Raw genomic sequence first — 20,260 nt, 5'->3', positions numbered from 1 at the left:
ATGGATGGGAGGTGTATGGAGGGATATGGTCCGTGTGCAGGTCAGTGGGACTAGGCAGAAAATGGTTCGGCACAGCCAAGAAGGACCAAAGGGCCTGTTTCTGTGCTGTAGTTTCTATGGTTCTATGGTTCTAAGGCCCTTTCTGTCCTCCCACACACCCACACAGACAGTTCTCCAACCCCAGAACAGGCTGCTGGTCCTCAGGCAGATTCGTGGACAAGGGGTTCTCATTTCCCAGTAGATTCAAAACTTGGAGATCCAGGGCATCGACCATCAAGTTTCAACTTCTAGACTTCTAATCGACCTTTAAGCTTCAATCTTTCATATTGATCTCAGGATTTGCCAGTGACAGGACCCTGAGCTCCAGGCCTGGTTGCCAAATCATGTATCTAGTATTAGGGATAGTATCAATTCCAAAGAAGTAGCATACAAATTAGCCAGAGAAAGTGGCTCACCTGAGGACTGGGAGAAATTCAGAGTTCAGCAGAGGAGGACAAAGGGCTTAATTAGGAAGGGGAAAAAAGATTATGAGAGAAAACTGGCAGAGAACATAAAAACGGACTGTAAAAGCTTTTATAGATATGTAAAAAGGAAAAGACTGATAAAGACAAATGTAGGTCCCCTGCAAACAGAAACAGGTGAATTGATTATGGGGAGCAAGGACATGGCAGACCAATTGAATAATTACTTTGGTTCTGTCTTCACTAAGGAGGACATAAATAATCTTCCAGAAATAGTAAGGGACAGAGGGTCCAGTGAGATGGAGGAACTGAGCGAAATACATGTTAGTAGGGAAGTGGTGTTAGGTAAATTGAAGGGATTGAAGGCAGATAAATCCCCAGGGCCAGATGGTCTGCATCCCAGAGTGCTTAAGGAAGTGGCCCAAGAAATAGTGGATGCATTAGTGATAATTTTTCAAAACTCGTTAGATTCTGGACTAGTTCCTGAGGATTGGAGGGTGGCTAATGTAACCCCACTTTTTAAAAAAGGAGGGAGAGAGAAACCGGGGAATTATAGGCCGGTTAGCCTAACGTCGGTGGTGGGGAAACTGCTGGAGTCAGTTATCAAGGATGTGATAACAGCACATTTGGAAAGCGGTGAAATGATCGGACAAAGTCAGCATGGATTTGTGAAAGGAAAATCATGTCTGACGAATCTCATAGAATTTTTTGAGGATGTAACTAGTAGAGTGGATAGGGGAGAACCAGTGGATGTGGTATATTTGGATTTTCAAAAGGCTTTTGACAAGGTCCCACATAGGAGATTAGTGTGCAAACTTAAAGCACACGGTATTGGGGGTAAGGTATTGGTGTGGGTGGAGAATTGGTTAGCAGACAGGAAGCAAAGAGTGGGAATAAACGGGACCTTTTCAGAATGGCAGGCGGTGACTAGTGGGGTACCGCAAGGCTCAGTGCTGGGACCCCAGTTGTTTACAATATATATTAATGACTTGGATGAGGGAATTAAATGCAGCATCTCCAAGTTTGCGGATGACACGAAGCTGGGTGGCAGTGTTAGCAGTGAGGAGGATGCTAAGAGGATGCAGGGTGACTTGGATAGGATGGGTGAGTGGGCAAACTCATGGCAGATGCAATTTAATGTGGATAAATGTGAAGTTATCCACTTTGGTGGCAAAAATAGGAAAACAGATTATTATCTGAATGGTGGCCGATTAGGAAAAGGGGAGGTGCAACGAGACCTGGGTGTCATTATACACCAGTCATTGAAAGTGGGCATGCAGGTACAGCAGGCGGTGAAAAAGGCGAACGGTATGCTGGCATTTATAGCGAGAGGATTCGAGTACAGGAGCAGGGAGGTACTACTGCAGTTGTACAAGGCCTTGGTGAGACCACACCTGGAGTATTGTGTGCAGTTTTGGTCCCCTAATCTGAGGAAAGACATCTTTGCCATAGAGGGAGTACAAAGAAGGTTCACCAGATTGATTCCTGGGATGGCAGGTCTTTCATATGAAGAAAGACTGGATGAACTGGGCTTGTACTCGTTGGAATTTAGAAGATTGAGGGGGGATCTGATTGAAACGTATAAGATCCTAAAGGGATTGGACAGGCTAGATGCAGGAAGATTGTTCCCGATGTTGGGGAGGTCTAGAACGAGGGGTCACAGTTTGAGGATAGAGGGGAAGCCTTTTAGGACCGAGGTTAGGAAAAACTTCTTCACACAGAGAGTGGTGAATCTGTGGAATTCTCTGCCACAGCAAACTGTTGAGGCCAGTTCATTAGCTATGTTTAAAAGGAAGTTAGATATGGCCCTTGTGGCTACAGGGGTCAGGGGGTATGGAGGGAAGGCTGGGTTCTGAGTTGGATGATCAGCCATGATCATAATAAATGGCGGTGCAGGCTCGAAGGGCCGAATGGCCTACTCCTGCACCTATTTTCTATGTTTCTATGTTTCTAGTGGGGCAGCAGCTCTTGTGTCTCCTGCAAGCATGGAAATGCAATCCCAGGACCCATTCACTCTGGGAACTAGATGACCTGTGGGCTACCAGCCCTCAGCCTCACCAGGACTCGTCTACAGTACTTGCTGACCCGACATCCACGAGTGTCCTTCACCATACATCCAACAATGGAACCTCTTCGACACGTATGCGCGTGCATTTGAGCACTGAGTTGCTGCCACACAGTTTGCTGATTAGATGTTTGCATTAATGAGCAGAAGTACAGGTGAATCTAGTAAAGTAGTCACTGAGTGCAATTGCAACACGATGCAGCAGATCTGGCTGCCACTTGTGGGACCACCTCAGATTTCCATCTGTTGTGGTGTATTTTTGTCAGTAATGTGGCTATCTTGTTGTCATTTTCTCAGGAACCTTGCTGTGTGTTCTTGGCTTTATCTCAGCCATCATCGTTGGCATGCTGGATAGAACCGGTACAAAGCAGCTGGGACTTGACGTTGTCCTCCTGCAGGAATCCAAAAAAGTGGTGGGTAGATTCACTGGCTTGGGATTTAACTTTGGAAAAAATATTTCTTTTGGATATGGAACAAATATCTTTAGTAATCAACAATTTTGGTGAGTAATCATTGGTCCTCAAAGTAGACCATTGGAAGCTGTGTACCAGAAGATCCATGTACATTATTTAGCCTGAGTGGGGTCTAACTACAGCTCCCCCTCAGGGTCTTGTCTGACCTTTTTGTTCTTTCTCCCCAGAGGCTAAAGGATATTTGTCATTTCTCTCTCCGCTACTGGCTTCTGGTTCTTACCATCATGTTCTTCTATAATGGATTCTTCCCATTTATTGCTGATGCCACGTGAGTAGAGTTCTAAGTATTAAATATCTGAAGTGTTTATACCATCTTCCAAATGGTCTGATCTTGCTATTTAATTGAAAAAGAATCATTGCAAGTTTCTCTTTATTTCTCATACCTACTGTACCTCTCTTTATTTTTAAAAATCAAAATGCTCTACAATAGGACAGCTGTGATTTTTCACTCATAGTTGACACTTTGTCTTTTATATGGTAGTCCTCATCGCATAGTGCTGCAATTTTGAATCTCTGATTAATTCTTTGCAACAGTCTCCAGGATTATTCATGCGATGAGAAAACTAGATATGGGTGACTACTTGAATTATATCTCTTATATCTTGGCATTTATTTTTCAGCAAGTTCGCTCAGGATAAGTATTCTAGGTACAGTCTTCAGGAAGCCTCCTACATCGCTGGTGCTGTGTTCGATACCTCGATGCTTCTACTACCCATTGCCGGAATGCTGATTGTGAGTATCATCTGCTTTGTTCTAACTCGGGAGTTCCCAACCATTTTTATGCCATAGACCAATACCATTGAGCAAAGAGTCCATGGACCCCAGGTCGGGAACCCCTATTCTAACTGCAAGGTAGGTTGTGATCAGCAGGAATGTCAGACATCCTTTTCATGGACAGTAATTGTATTGAGCTCAGGCTGAACTTTAAAGTGTGGGTTTCAGTATGAAGTATGAAGCAAACAGACAGCAGAAGAATCCAAGTTACATCCTTTGTCCCTCTAACAATATTTCCTGTTCCCATACCATCAAATAATTTTGTGATTATTTGCTGAGCAATACAAATTTAGTTTACATATTTAATCATCTATTATCATTGCTTATCACATTTAATCAACTATAATCATTGTTTACTTATAGAGAACAGACTTTCTTCACTATCTTGTTAATACCATACCATATTTAAAATAGAATGGGCATTATCTCAGTTCAGGCCCATGAAACTACTGGCTTCACACTCGCGTGTACGGTTAACTTTATCTTTTGTTCTTTTGATTATTGCCTTCCATTTTCCACCAGTGCAGCTAATAGCTGCTTGACAGCTTCCTACCTAATATCCTTCCCCTATCTTTGATGTTCTCTCTGGTATGACCCTCCCTCACATTTCTTCACTGAAACAAGCCCAAAGTAGCAGACTTGGAGAACTCTAACCTATAGCCATGACATATTCCAGATCTGGCCATGTGACAGCCACAGACTCTGTGAAATGTGTTTCCAGCGTAAGAAAGAAGAAACATCAACAAATATATTAAATATGTACTATGGTAAACACTAAAAACTAAAACAGGATACAAAACATGTTAAGGGAGATTAGTTTACCAGTCTATAACTAAAAAGAAGTAAGGATTTTAAGTAATTATTTGTGTGGTTTGCTATACTGCCTGAACTAGGCTTCACACCCTCCCACTCACCAACAATGAGCACTTCTCCCAACTGTTCTAATGTTATATATTCATGTACAAATTAATCAATTAAATGTTTAAAACATTTTTTTCAGGATTACATAGGATTAAGAGGAATACTTGTCTCGCTGTGTGCTGTGTTGACAGTCCCTGTTTTCGCACTTTTGGCATTCACCTTCGTACCAGCATTGGTTTTAATGATATGGCTGGGAGTCACCTATTCATTTGCTGTTGTAAGATGTTATTTTTATTTTCTCTCCACTGACAAGTAGCTCTCATTAAATTCTGTCACTATCTACACACCCACTCCAGACATTCTTTTCTCCCCTCTCCCATCAGACAGAAGATCCAAAAGCCTGAAAGCTCATACCATGGGCTCAAGGACAGGTTCTACCTGACTGTTATCAGACTGTTGAACAGACCTCTTGTATGACAGGATAGACTCTTGGACTCACAATCTACCTCGTTATAATTGTGCACTTTATTATTTACCCACGCTGCAGTTTCTCAGTAGCTTTTACACTTTATTCTGCATTGTTAATATTTTATCTTATTCTAGCTCAATGCACTGTGTAATGATTTGATCTGTGTAAACAGTATGCAGAACACCTTATCAGCTACATGTGAGAATAATATACTAATCCAGTACCAATAACAATCCACCAAAGCATTCATCATTACAAATTACAAATGTATTTAAAATACACTTTAAATATATTGTAGTAGTTTATGCAGCGAACTCATTGTCAACCCAGCAAGAGCATATTGTGATAATATCTTTGCAGTCATTTTCTGCTTTTAGGTACTTAATTGCTATTTTTATCAGTAAATTCTGATTATTTCCACAGGCAAGTCTGTGGCCCTCCATCATTTTAGTGGTTCCTTTGGCAAACCTTGGAACGGCTTTAGGAATCGCTACATCAGTGCAAATGATTGGTGTTGGTCTTTGCAACTTGATTGTTGGACAGATACTTGGAACCAAATTCAGGTAAGCTTTTTCATTCTATACTGGTCGCTTATATTTAAAGTTTAATAATCTGAATTCCGTGTACTTAATTCCTTTTTATTTTGCATTATTTGATGTATTATTTAATGTTGTTTTATTTCTGCCATCTTACTAGATCCACTAACAATGCTGTTCAGAACTGAGAGATACAGGTTCCACACTGCATGATGACAGTGAAAATGCTGCATATTCAATATAGGCCCAGATTGCTTGATACACTTAGATGTAGTTTTCTGATAGGAAGACTAAATTGAAAAGGATAGCTGTGACAGAATGTGAACTATAACTGTTTGAGTCAGAAAACCTTCAGGTCCCTAAACTTAACATTAACTGGACATTTGTGGTGGACCTCTTTTCCATGTGTCCTGTTCACTTTCCCATGTCCTGAACATGAATGATTCCTCAAACTAGTGCTTTGATAGTGAATAGCATTTGAGTTGTTCAACTATGGTATCAATCTGAGTCCATGGCCTCCTATACTGCTGCGAAGAGGCCACGCTCAAGTTGGAGGAGCAAAACCTTATAATCCATCTGGGTAGCCTCCAACCTGATAGCATGAACATTAATATTTTAAACTTCCAATAATTGCTCCCCCTTTTCTTTACCATTCCCCATTCCCATTTCCCTCTTTCATCTTATCTCCCTACCTGCCCATCACCTCCCTCTGCTGCTCCTCTCCCTTCCCTTTCTTCCATGACCTTCTGTCCTCTCCTATCAGACTCCCCCTTCTCCAGGCCTTTATTTCTTTTACCAATCAATGTCCCAGCTCTGTATTTCACCGCTCCCCATCTCCCAATTTCACCAATCACCTATTACCTTGGACTTCTTCCTCCCCTCTCTACACCTTCCTATTCTGACATCTCATCTTTTTTTCCAGTCCTGATGAAGGGTCTCAACCCAAAACATCGACTATTTGCTCTTTTCCATAGATGCTGACTGACCTGCTGAGTTCCTCCAGCATTTGTGTGTGTTGCTTTTGATTTCCAGCTTCTGCAGATTTTTTCTTGTTTATGTACTTGAGTCATCTGAGCAATGAATACTGAACATAAGTAATACCCTGTGATTTGTCTTTCTCTGTCCTCATGTGTGGCACCTTTTCAAAGGCCTTCTGAAGGTCCAAATATACAACATCCACTGCATCCCCTTTACAATCCTACTTGTAATCTCCTCAAAGCAATCCAACAGGTTCTTCAGGCAAGATTTTTCCTTACGGAAACCATGCTGACTTTATCCTATCTTGTCCTGTGTCACCAAGTACTCCATAACCTTATCCTTAACAATTGACTGCACCGTCTTCCCAACCACTGAGGTCGGGCTAACTGGTCTATAATTTCCTTTCTGCTGCCTTCCTCCTTTCTTAAAGAGTGTAGTGACATTTGCAATTTTCCACTCCTCTCACACCATGCTTGAGTCCAATGTTTTTGATGATCATTACAATTTGCTAACACTAAGTGTAAGACATCTTTCACCATCCAAAAGCATTGACAACACTGACAAGAAAATGAATTGTTTCTGGTTCCTTATCTACTGCTCTGGTTGTCTGTGTGCAAGTGTTTTTGTTTCTGTGGTATTTCTTTGCAAAATGTTTCTTCTCTCTGCACTTGTTACATGATTTACTGAGGTGAACATAATTCTCTCCTGTGCAACTTGTGATTCCTGCCACTCTTGTACCCTCATGGTTTATTTTTGCTTAGCTGAAAGATTTTGTCATCTATAAAACTTTTCATGGGTTTATCTTACAGGTATTCTGTTCTGTTTACTGGTTAATTACTTTTAAGTTGAACTGCATACTCTCTCTTACATGAGAAATCTCATCTGTTTTCTCCAAGGGCACATTATGTTTCTGTAACAATCTTTCTGACTTCTTCGAATGTCCTATTCCATACAAGCCTGTATTTCTGATTACTTCTTCTGTTGCAATTGCAGGCGATTAATATAATTTGGAGCGTTTTCACCATCCAGTTCTACACTAGTAACATGATTTACTCACTTCCTGCCTTATCTTGTTAAATGCATGCCTCTTGAAGACGATGTTTTTATGCAGTTGGCAGTACTTGTATATATCCACTCTTTAACCCTATCTGACCAATTAGAATAAATTTCACAAACTTCTGCCCTTTTGCATTAAGTTTGATGGTCTTATCCTATTGCCTACTCTAATTTCATTGCCACAGGATAGTTTTGGCAAACTAATTTGAATGTCTTCCACATTCCTTCAATGTTTCCTTCATCTGTTTCAGGAGCCAGCAACGTTAGTGAAGTATTCCGCCAAACAGTTTTTAAACATAAGACCCGTCTCCAAGATGTTTACCAAAAGGGCATGTGAAATGCTTTAAGTAGTCATTTCCATTTCTGCCATCATATACTGATTTATTTTTAATCAATTTTACCTGAGGATTGTATTAGAACAAATAACAGTACAGCACAGTACAAGCCCTTCACCCCATGATGTTGTCGGTATTTAACCTACTCTGAGATGAATCTAACCCTTCCCTTCTATATATCCTCCATTCTTCTATCATCTAAAACAAAGAAACAAAAACTTATTCTGAAGCAGAATAAAAGATTAGATTGACTGTTCTACAGATTTGGATTACGGAACTGCCAACCTTTTGATCTCATCTGCATTAATAGAGGGGCAGGTAAAGCCCTTTGATTTATGAAGCCAACAGTGGCAGTTCATTTTCCTGACCTGTGAATCAGTAGGTGATATTCATTTTTACGGTCCAATTTCCCCAAGGTTTTGCAGGCTAAAGGACTGCCAATTGGATAGAGATCTCTGACTGAGTGAGATGTCAGAAGAATCTCTGGAAATGGCCCAGTCTGGGTTGTAGTGGGTAGAATGAGAGAATATGCAACTCTGAGGATCTAAAAAGTGAGGGATCAATATGGGGGTTTGAAGATTAATAAGTTAAAAAGAGAACATAGTGGAAAGCTATGGTCTTCTGTTGGGGAAGAGTGAGGATGGAAAATAAAGAAGGCTGAAAGATTTATTTCTTAACATTTAAAAAATATTTTCTTCATTTTTCCCAAATAGGAAAATCAGTATGGAACTCAGGAAAATGGTTTTGTTGAGTTCATGGTGAGGTTTTTCTGAAATGAAGATAAATGTTTTAACGTGTTGTCCAGTCACCCTGAATGCTGATTGCTGTCTCTTTCAACACATGTGTTTTCAAAGTATTAGGGGAACAGTTTTTCCTTTGCTCCGTTCTCCACAAGTAACACTCGGTGTTTGACCTGCAGTGATCCAAAGATCCCAGTGTGGCGCTGGCAGTGGATGATGATCTTCATGCTGGCCAACACCATCTGCTGTTTCATCACTTCCATCATTCTCAATGTAGTGGACACAAGACAGGTAAGGGTCTCACTTTAAGGCAAAGACTTAAATGGAGAGAAATATTCAGCTTCTGATACTGATTCATATTTATTCATTTATCACATATACCTCAAAACAGTCAGTAAAATGCATCCATTGCGTTAACAACCAACACACCTCACGGTATCTGGGGGCGGCTCACAAGTGTCAACTCACATTCCGGCACCAACATAGGATGCGCTCAATCGCATTATTTATTAAATGATGCGCCAGATAGTCATGGGGCAAGCTGTTACATGGTAACCCACACTACACTAATTTGGTTCATGCCTTGGGAGGGGAATTGTATGGTTCTGTTCATATTTCAGTCCTCAGAATGGGGCTGCAGCCTGCCTCCCTGCTTCCTCAGCACTACCAGCCCCTCCAACTATCTTTGCATTGTCTGTAAAATTGGCCACAAAGCCATCAATTCCTTCAACCAAATCATTGACATACAATCTGAAAAGAAGCAGTCCCAACACAGACCTCTGTGGCACACCACAAGTCACTGGCAGTCAACCAGAATAAGCTCCCATTATTCAGGCTGTTTGCCTCCTGCCAGTCAACCATCTTCTATCCTAGCTGGTGTCTGTCCTGTAAGATAATGGATTCCAATCTTGTTCAGCAGCCTCATGTGTCGCACCTTGTCCAAAGCCTTCTGCAAAGCCAAATTAACAACATCCACTGACTCTCCTTTCTCTATCCTGACTGTTATTTCATCAAAGAATGCCAAGGGATTTGTCAGGCAAGATTTCACCCGAAGGAAGCCATGCTGACTTTGGCCTATTTTGTCATGTGCCTTCAAGTTCCTGAAACATCATCCTTAATAATAGACTCCAACATATTTCCACTACTGAAGTTAGGCTAACTGGCATATAATTTCATCTGCCTCCCTCCCTTGGAATGACATTTGCAATGCTGTCACACTCAAGAACCATTCCAGAATCTAATGATTCTTGTCAGAACATTACTAATGCCTCCACTATCTCTTCAGCTGCATCTTTCAGAAACCTGGGGTGTAGTCCATCTGGTCCAAGTGACTTATCTACCTTCAGACTTTTCAGCTTTCCAAGAATCTTAACCTTAGTAATAGCAATGACACTCACATATGCCCCCTGACACTCACTTATGCTGTGAGTTGAACCACCCACACCAGGGGTGCGTAAAAAGAATTTATTTTTAATCAGGGAAGCAATTGGGATTTTGAAGGCAGAGATTCGTGGCAGTTTTTCTGATTTTAGGAGTGACCAATCAGCAAGAGACATTGGTAAAATGAGCTACCTTTCAGTCAAGTCCATGTTCCAGATTTAAAAAGCAGAGCTTCGAGCCTGTTTTCTGAGTTGGACAATCCACACCAGGGGTGCGTAAAAAGAGCTACTTTTTCATTAGGAAGGCGATCGAGGTTTTAAAGGCAGAGTTTCACGGTAGTTTCTCTGAGTTGATGTGCAACCAATTAGGAAGAAGGATTAATTATGAAGGGCCAATAAGAATAATTCAAGTGCAAGTGGAGTGGCCATTCTTGTGAGTGTTCCTGCCTTTAGAATGACTTTGGCTTATCAGCCTTAGGCGAGGTCAGGCTTGGGTGAGCCAGATTGACTTGTAAGTTACTTTTTCTCTTCCTCTCCTTCTTCATTTGTTCATTCCTCATCTATTAGTGCATGGTATACTGAGAATGGCTCCAGGGCAGTGTTTTGTACTGTGTGTAGGTTGTGGGAAGTCTGGGAGAACTCTACTCTCCCAAGTAAACACATCTGCACCAGGTGCAGTAGCTGCAGCTCATGAGAGAATGCATTAAGGAACTGGAGCTGCAGCTTGATGACCTTTGATTCATACGGGAGAATGAGTAAGTGATAGACTGGAGCTACAGGGAGGTAGATAGTAGAAGACCGGTAACTGGGTGACTGTCAGGAGAAGGAGGGGAAATGCATAGCCAGTGCAGAGCACCTCCGTGGCCATTCCCCTCAGTACTGAGGATATAACTTTAGATACTATTGAGGGGGATGATCTACTGGGGGAGCTGCAAGGACCGGATCTCTGACACTGCTGTGGCTCAGAAGAGCAGAGAGGTGAAGAGGACTCCAGAGCTGATAGGAGATTCCATAGTCAGAGGAATAGAGACGGGGTTCTATGGGCATGAGAGAGACACCTGGATGATCTGTTCCCTCCCAGGTGCCAGGATCAGGGATGTCTTGGATTGTATCCATAGCAATCTCAAGAGTGATGGTGAGCAGCCAGAACTCTTGGTAGATACTGGCACCAATGACTTGGGTAGAAAAGGTGAGGAGGTCCTGAAGAGAGATTTTAGGGAGCTAGGTAGAAAGCTGAAAAAGAGGACCTTCAGGGTAGTAATCTCTGGATTGCAGATTGTGCCAAGTGCCAGTGAGGGTAAGAATAGAATGGTTTGGCAGGTGAATGTGTGGCTGAGGAACTGGTACAGGGGGCAGGGTTTCAGATTTATGGATCACTGGGATCTCTTCTGAGGAAGGTATGACCTGTATAAAAGAGATGGGTTACACCTGAACCCAAAGGGGTCTAATATCCTTGTGGGCAGGAAGGCTGGAGTTATTCAGGTGGGTTTAAACTAATTTGGCAGGGGGATGGGAACCAAAGTGATAGTACTGAAGACGAGGTACTTGGTTAAAAAACAGTGGCAATGTGCATTGAGACTCCTAACAAGCAGAGGTTGATGATAGGACAAAATTGCAGTCTGCAGGATGAGTTGCAATGTAAAAGGCAGGCAAAATCACATAAGTTCAATACAGGGCTAAAGGTGTTATATTTGAATGTGAGCGGTTTATGGAATAAGGTAGATGGACAGATGCACAGTTACAGATTGGCAAGTATGACGTAGGCATCACTGAATCATAGCTGAAAGAAGATTATAACTGGGAGCTTAATGTCCAAGGATACACATTGCATTTAAAGGATAGACAGGATGGCAGAGAGCGTCAGGTGTGTCTTGAAAAAATGAAACTATATCGTTGGAGAGGTGACATAGATTCAGAAGGTGATGAATCATTGTGGATACAGCTAAGGAACTGCAAGGGTTAAAACACCCTGATGGGAGTTGTATACAGGCTCTCTAAACAGTGGTAAGTTTGTGGTCTACATGTTACAATGGGAGATAGAAAATGCATGCCAAAAGGGCAATGTTACAATAGTCATGGGGGATTTCAATATGCAGGTAGATTGGGAAAATCAGGTTGGTGCAGGAATCCAGGAAGGGGTATTTCTGGAATGCCAACCAGATGGCTTTTTAGAGAGGCTCGTGGTTGAGCCCACTAGGGGGATCAGCTATTCTGGATTGAGTGTTGTGCAATAAATCTGAAATAATTAGAGATTTTAAGGTAAAAGAATCTTTAGAGTAAAATGATCACAGTATGATTGAAATCACCATGCAAGTTGAAAAGTAGAAGCTAAAGTCAGATGTATCAGTATTACAGTGGAGTAAAGGGAATTACAGAGGCATGAGAGAGGAGCTGGCCAGAATTGATTGGAAAAGAACACTGGCAAGGATGATGGCAGAGCAGCAATGGCTGGAATTTCTGGAAGCAATTCAAAAGGCACATGATATATACATCCCAAAGAGGAAGAATTTTTCTAAAAGCAAATGACACAACCTGGCTAACAGGGAAGACAAATCCAACATAAAAGCCAAGGAGAGGGCATATAATAGTGCAAAAAGTAGTTGGAAGGTAGAGGACCGGGGAAGTTTTAAAAAAACAACAAAAGGCAACTAAAAAGTCATTAAGAAGGTAAAGATGGAATGCAAAAGTAAGCTTACCAATAATATAAAAGGAGAATGAAAAACAAATTTTACTATGTATAAAGAGTAAGAGAGAGACAAAAGTAGATATTGGACTGCTAGAAAATGATGCTGGAGGGGTAGTAATGAGAGACAAAGAAATGGCGGATGAACCTAATACATTTTTTATATTAGTCTTCACTATGGAAGACACTAGAAGAATGCCAGGAATTTGAGAATGCCAGACCACAAGATAGAGGAGCAGATATAGGCCATTTGACCCATCGAGTCTACTCCACAAAGAATTCTACAGAGTCGCCACTCACTGGCTAAGAACATTCCTCCTCATCTCTGTTCTAAAAGGACCGCACTCTATTCTGATGCTGAGTCCTCTGCTCTTAAACTCTCTTACCATAGGAAACATCCTCTCCACATCCACTCTATCGAGGTCTTTCAGCTTTCGATAGATTTCAATTAGGTCACCCTTGTTCTTGTAAATTGCAGTGAATACTGGCTGCCCATTTCATTTCCCTGTCTTGACAAGTTACCCAGGTACCTGCCTCCTCCAACTTAGGGGTGACTACCTCCCTGTAGCTCCTATCTATCACCACCTCATTTTCCTGTACGAGCTGAAGGTCATCCAGCTGCAGCTCCAGTTCCTTTACACAGACTCCAAGGAGCTGTAGCTCAGTGCACTTTATGCAAATATAATTATAATGGAGAATGGAGGTCTCCCAAATTTCCCACATCTCACACAAGGAACATTCCACTAACTCTGGACCCATTCTCAGTGGATTAGCTATGTACTAGCAGAGAAAAGAAACTTACGGACAACTTACTTAGAACCTCTGCCTGTGTTTTCCAAATGATCTGCTCTTGCCCAAACCTGATCACTCTTAACACTGTCCACTCACACAATTGCCGCTCCTGTTACAACTCACTTTTCCTTATTGGTCCCTGCTGAGTGTCTAATAGATCGTTATGATTGCAGCCCACCGAAAAATCTTCTAAGCACCTGAGTTCTTTTTAAACCTCACGCTGCATCACCAAGGAATGACTTCTCACGATGATCAGCGCATCTTGTTTTTCTTTTGCAATAACTTTTAGTATTCGCTATAATCGAAGTGATTTCAGTTGTGTTTAATTCACACCTACTCTTACCTATAACCTTGGAGATTTCGACTCTTTGGTAGCAAGTCCACAGGTGATTTCCCAGAAGGCAGTTGCTGGCATATGTACTGCCAGTCTTACATCTACAATATGGGGCGATATGGGGTGTTTTATAGAAATACAATCTCTGTTCCCTCTCCTGGATCACATAAGTCTTCCTCTATCAACAGCTGTCAGTTAACATTGATATTTCCTTCTATCTTTCCTTTCAGGGTAACACATTGAACAAAACCCTCAAGCAGCTTGAAGCTACAAAAGAAGAAAACCAAGCAGCATCAGAGACATCCCCTCTGTTAACAGACAGAGACAATGACAACTGAGGAATGATTTAGCTGTTTTGCTCTGAGAGAGAAAATGGACAATTCTCCAGATTAACTGGTTTCTTTTCTTTTATTGAAGTGTGATTCTCCCAGTATAATCAATTTTCAAGTGTCATTTCAAAATCAACATTTTTTTTGCTGGTCATAGAACGAAAGAGCTGCTAGTGGACTTCAGGAACCTGCTCACTCTCCACTTCTGATCCTTCTATGAGGATTGGTATGTGTTCCTTTGTCTTACCCTTCCTGAACTTCACAATCAGCTCTTTCATCTTACTGACATTGAGTGCCAGGTTGTTGCTGCGGCACCACTCCGCTAGTTGGCATATCTCACTCCTGTATGCCCTCTCATCACCAGCTGAGATTCTACCAACAGTGGTTGTATTGTCACCAAATGTAGAGCAGTGGGCTAAGCACACGCCCCTGAGGTGCACCAGTGTTGATCGTCAGTGAGGAGGATATGTTATCACCAATCTACACAGATTGTGGTCTTCCAGTTAGGAAGTCAAGGATCCAAATGCAGAGGGAGCTACAGAGGCCCAGGTTCTGCAACTTCTCAATCATGATTGTGGGAATGATGGTATTAAATGCTGAGCTATAGTCGATGAACAACATCCTGACGTAGGTGTTTGTGTTGTCCAGATGGTCTACAGCCGTGTGGCGAGCCATTGAGATTGCATCTGCCATTAACCTAATGAGGTGATAGGCAAATTGCAATGGGTCCAGGTCCTTGCTGAGGCAGGAGTTCAGTCTAGTCATGACCAACCTCTCAAAGAATTCCATCACTTTCGATATGAGTGCTACTGGGCGATAGTCATTAAGGCAGCCCACATTATAGGCACTGGTATAATTGTTGCCTTTTTGAAGCAAGAGGGACCTTCCACCCATAGCAGTGAGAGGTTGAAAATGTCCTTGAGTACTCCCGCTAGTTGGTTGGCACAGGTTTTCAGAGCCTTAACAGGTACTCCATTGCCTTGCGAGGGTTCACTCTCTTTAAAGACAGCCTAACATTGGCCTCTGAGACGGAGATCACAGAGTCATCAGGTGCAGTAGGGATCTTCACAGCTGTAGTTGTATTCTCCCTTTCAAAGCAGCGTGCATAAAAGGTGTTGAGTTCATGTGGTAGTGAAGTATCGCTGCCATTCATGCTATTGGGTTTCTCTTTGTAGGAAGTAATGTCTTGCAGACCCTTCCAGAGTTGCCATTCATCCGATGTTGCCTCCAACCACGTTCGAAATTGTCTCTTCACTCTTGAAATTGCCCTCTGCAAATCATACCTGGTTTTCTGGTACAGACCTGGGTAACCAGACTTGAATGCCACAGATCTAGCCTTCAGCAGACAACATACCTCCTGGTTCATCCACGGCTTTTGGTTTGGAAATGTACAGTAGGTCTTTGAGGGGACACACTCATCCACACAGGTTGTTTTGAAGTCAGTCACAACTGCAGCCTACTCATCCAGGTTCGACGATGAATCCCTGAATATAGTCCAGTCCACCGATTCAAAGCAGTCCTGTGGGCGCTCCTGTGCCTCCCTTGTCCATACCTTCTTGGTTCTTATTGCTGGTGCTGTAGTCTTCAGTCTCTGCCTATACACCCTATCCTCGTTATATGCAGGAGATACGTTCCTCGAAGTTGACACATAATGTGAATAATTATTTAAATGGAGAAAATAGGGATGTGTTCCAAAGGGCTTCCTAAATATATTTTATCTGTAATTTATTCACATTTTCATACCAATACGACACAAAAGCAGTAGTACAAGACATTTGTATTATATTTCATCAATTTAAGGTAATATTCAATGTAATAAATCATAGAAAGTTAACATCCTAGGGTGTACAGTACTCACCAACAGTGGCAGGTGTGTTCGTTCCAGTAGATAAGTGGTTGTTGTGGTGGCGGGCAGCTTTACACGGATGAGGTGGATGGTTGTGGTCGTCAGGATCATATCAAGCACAGCAAGGGGTGAAGGAAGACTCACAGAATTCTTAGAACTGCCGGCAGAAGGTGTTGACGATCTGAATAAAGTGTGAGGGTTGTTCGCTTGGCAGCATTTTGTTTTAAATTTGCTTGTAGGGAAGAAAGGTTGACGGCAGGGAACGACCGAAATGCTGACTCTATTCTAAACGTGGGTCCATGCCAATCGCCATTTGTGCCAAGTGTTCCGATTTCCACCATTCCCTCACTGTTGGTAAACTCCTGGGATTTTCAAAATCGTCTGTTGCTTACAGCATCTGAGAGATAGTTTGCGGTAAAAAAAAATACCCACGCCTTGAATGTGGATTACACCTTGGTCGAGTGGTTGAATCAGCAATGTTGTGTTAAGCAGCAGGAAACGCACTGTTATGTTAGGATGAATGCCGTCCAAAAGTTTAGGATGGGCTGGTGCATTGTCAAACAACAAAAGAACTTTAAAGGCAAGATTCTGTTCCCAGCAGAAGTGTCCCAGAGCTGTGTTACCTTCAGGCTGACGCTGTGCTGTATATAATTTCCAACTTTTTTACAAGTGTGAAAGCGATTCTCTGCCGCTCGGCTGATGGCCCAAAACATGACATCAGACGCTTAGGAGGCATGGTTAAATATTTCAAGCGCAAAATCACTGCACCGTAGGTAAAACCAACAGAAGTTTAAGATCGCGCATCCACACCTTGCCAAGACCAATGCGGGAGCGGTGGGAGAGAGACTGTGAGGTGCGTGCACCTGACTTGTATTGGCGGGAAAGCGGTGTTTCTCGTCCCAACTGTGAGGTGCGTGCACCTGACTTGTATTGGCGGGAAAGCGGTATTTCTCGTCCCAACTGTGAGGTGTGCGCACGTGACTTGTATTGGCGGGAAGGCAGTGCTCCTCGCATAACTGAGTTTTGGACGCATATAACGAGACGTTGGTAGAAATAGGTTCCTCGGAGTTGAACGGTGGTGAGAGTGAGCAGACCTGGAGTCGAGCAGAGCACAGAATCTGAGCCGGAGTCGTAGTTGTGACTGGAAAAATGGCGGAGAGAGAGAACATCAAGGAAAGAGCCAAGCCGTTGAAGAAAGTTTTTGGCGAGAGTGGAAGTGAACTAGAGATGGAGGTTGGCGGGAAAGAAGAACGGAATGGAAAGAGGAAGAAAAGAAAGCAGAGGTATGGGATATCAAACTCTGATGAGTCAGCGGATGATCCAAACAGGACAGCAAAACGATGGAAAGAAGATGAGATTAAAGCAATTGTAAAGCTAAGTGAAGATGGGGAGTCTTTTGGTGATTGGAACCCAATTCGTTTGACGAAGATGCTCAACAAAATTATAGGTGAGAATAAAGGAGCAAAGATTTTATGAAATGCATCGCTATTAGTGATTTGTTGGGATAGTGCTCAGCAAGGCAAAGTGTTAAGATTATGTAAAATAGATGACAAAGAAGTACAATGCTCAATACCCAACAATAGAAAGTGGACTAGAGGAGTTATTTTGGGGATATCAACAGAAGTTACTATGGATGAGATTAAATAGAACATAAAAGGAGAAAAAATTATTGAGGCCAAACGTTTGAAAGTTACAAGAAATGGGAAAAAGTGTGATAGTTTATCGGTAATGATTAACTTTGATGCAGAGAGAATGCCGACTAACGTTTACTTAAGGCAGCAGTCCCCAATCACCGGGCCGCAGAGCATGCACTACCGGGCCGTGAGGAAACGATATGATTTGGCGATATGAGTCAGCCGCACCTTTCCTCATTCCCTGTCCCGGTCACTGATCAGCCATTACGCTATGTGAGGTCATGACCCGCGCGTCATCCCTGTCAGGGTAGGAAGGAGATCAGCTCCTTGAGCTTGCAAATGACGACGGGCTGAAAATTATGTTTGACATAACATCTCTGTCGGTATTCTGGATCAAAGTCAAGGCTAAATATCCTGAGATAGCCATGAAAGCAGTGAAAACATTGCTTTCATTTCCAACATTTTTCTACGAAGCGGAGTTTTCTGCAATGAATGCAACGAAAACTAAACTGCGGAATAGACCGGACATAAGGAACCCCCCTCGAGTATCGCTGTCTCCCATCACCCCTCGATAGGACCGTCTTGTTGCAGGGAAACAAGCCCAGGGCTCCCACTGATTCAGCGATATTGGTGTGTTGCAATGATTTTATATGTTCATACGGGGGAAATATGTGCTGTGTGTTTAATATCCAAATGTTACTTAAAATGTTATGATGCTATTGACTTATAAGTGACCCTATAACAATTACAGCACGGAAACAGGCCTCGGCCCTTCTAGTCCGTGCCGAACGCTACTCCCACCTAGTCCCGCCGACCTGCACACAGCCCATAACCTTCCATTCCTTTCCTGTCCATATACCTATCCAATTTTTCTTTAAATGATAATATCGAACCTGCCTCTACCACTTGTACTGGAAGTTCATTCAACACTTCAAGCTCCCCTGTCCTACCTACCCCTCTCTCTCTCTCTCTATCTCTCTCTCTCTCTCTCTCTATCTCTCTCTCTCTCTCTCTATCTCTCTCTCTTTCTCTATCTCGTTTTACGGCGGTTGGCATCCAGCTTAATGGTGCATTACCGCCACCCTCTGCTCCAGAATGTGCACTAGATATACATTCTAAATCCCTTCACCCAATCGCGCGCGCACACACACACATATTGACTTATCAGTATATTCATGCGAGGAAAATATGCGCTGTGTGTTTAATATTAAATTCGTTAGATAAACCATTTTAGAAACAAAATTGAGTGTATTACCCACTTATCGCCTATATTCCAGTAGTGATTAACACCCACCCCAACGAACAGAATCGCCAAAAAGGATTAGCTTGGCGGACAGGCGGGGCGAGAATCGGCAGGTCACGACGCGTATGCGCACTGGTGCCCGCGCAAGGCTTCATGGCCATTGTAGTCTTTCTGGGTAAACGCGTTTGACTGCTATCTTGTCCGTCGGCAACTCTGCCCCGTCGGCCGGTCCACAATGCAAAAAAGGTTGGGGACCCTTGACTTAGGGTATATGTGTTATGTGGTTATGTGTGTTATATATACCACCGCCTTTAAGATGCTATAAATGACAGAAATTTGGGCACATTGCGGCGGTCTGCAGAGGAAAACAAGGATGTGGGAGATGTGCTGGAGAACATGAATATGGGAAATGTGAAGCGGGAGCTAGGCTGAAATGCTGCAATTGTGACGAGGAACACAGCGCAGCTTATCGAGGGTGCATTTATAGTAAGAAGGCGGCTGAGATACAATATGTAAAAGTAACTCAAGGAATCAGTTATGCAGAGGCAGTGAAAGAATTTGATGAAAAATGCTGTCAAGCAAACAAATACAGGGAATAATAAACTGGTGAATTGTGAGAGCTGTAATATGAAAAATAAGGATACACTATTAATGAGTAGAAAGGATTTCGTGCTTTTTATGGTGGATGCAATTAATTGTTCAGCGCAAACAAGCAAAAGAACTGAGAAAATTAAAATTATCGTCAAGTCTGCAGAAAAGTATCTTGGTATTAAAGGGATTAGGTGGGAAGAAGTCAAGGAAACGCTGAAGAGAGGATCCAACAGTTCACAGGCAGGGGAGATGGAATCTTAATGGCAGTATATTTATTGCAAATGGTCAAGAATTGAAGAAATGTGTTTCAGAACTTAAGGAAAATCCTCAGATTTTATGGTTGAAGCCCAAGGTAAATGTGAAGAATTCCAACAACAAATAGAAGTGCCCGACAAGAACATCTGTGAGTTGGAAAGAGATTGGAAAATGGAGGAAATTATTACAAGGATACAAACGGAAAAGGAATTTGTTGCAAAGTGAATTATCTACATTCAGATTATAAAATGAAAACATGGAAACAAATGAAGAAGAACTCTGAGGTCTCAGTAAACAACTGCAGGCTACAATCCAAGAAAAGGAAAACCTGAAAAAGCAGATAGACTTGGAAAAACAGCAATTTTAAAAGTATAATGTGCGATAATTACTATTCTTTAACCAGATGATTTTAGTCTTACAAGTGAT

General features: G+C 42.3%; 1 protein-coding gene across 4 annotated transcripts in view; it reads left to right on the top strand.

Annotated features, from left to right (window-relative positions):
* The window catches only part of LOC134352050 (major facilitator superfamily domain-containing protein 1-like), a 56,072-nt gene extending 38,266 nt beyond the window's left edge, over window positions 1-17,806 (top strand). For 3 of the 4 annotated variants that reach the window (XM_063059134.1, XM_063059132.1, XM_063059133.1), the window contains 7 exons: window positions 2,824-2,939; window positions 3,167-3,267; window positions 3,620-3,731; window positions 4,774-4,911; window positions 5,527-5,666; window positions 8,928-9,039; window positions 14,167-17,806. In XM_063059134.1, the coding sequence (XP_062915204.1) occupies window positions 2,824-2,939; window positions 3,167-3,267; window positions 3,620-3,731; window positions 4,774-4,911; window positions 5,527-5,666; window positions 8,928-9,039; window positions 14,167-14,274 (827 nt within the window). In that variant the 3' untranslated portion in view covers window positions 14,275-17,806. The remainder of the gene's footprint in view (window positions 1-2,823; window positions 2,940-3,166; window positions 3,268-3,619; window positions 3,732-4,773; window positions 4,912-5,526; window positions 5,667-8,927; window positions 9,040-14,166) is intronic. The other variant, XM_063059131.1, reaches the window with a different exon arrangement.
* The last annotated feature ends 2,454 nt before the right edge of the window (window positions 17,807-20,260 follow it).

This window comes from Mobula hypostoma, chromosome 9 (assembly GCF_963921235.1).
Source record: "Mobula hypostoma chromosome 9, sMobHyp1.1, whole genome shotgun sequence".
In the NCBI taxonomy this organism is placed as follows: domain Eukaryota; kingdom Metazoa; phylum Chordata; class Chondrichthyes; order Myliobatiformes; family Myliobatidae; genus Mobula; species Mobula hypostoma.
Note: the sequence above shows the minus strand (reverse complement) of the source record. Positions and strands in the feature narration are given on the sequence as shown.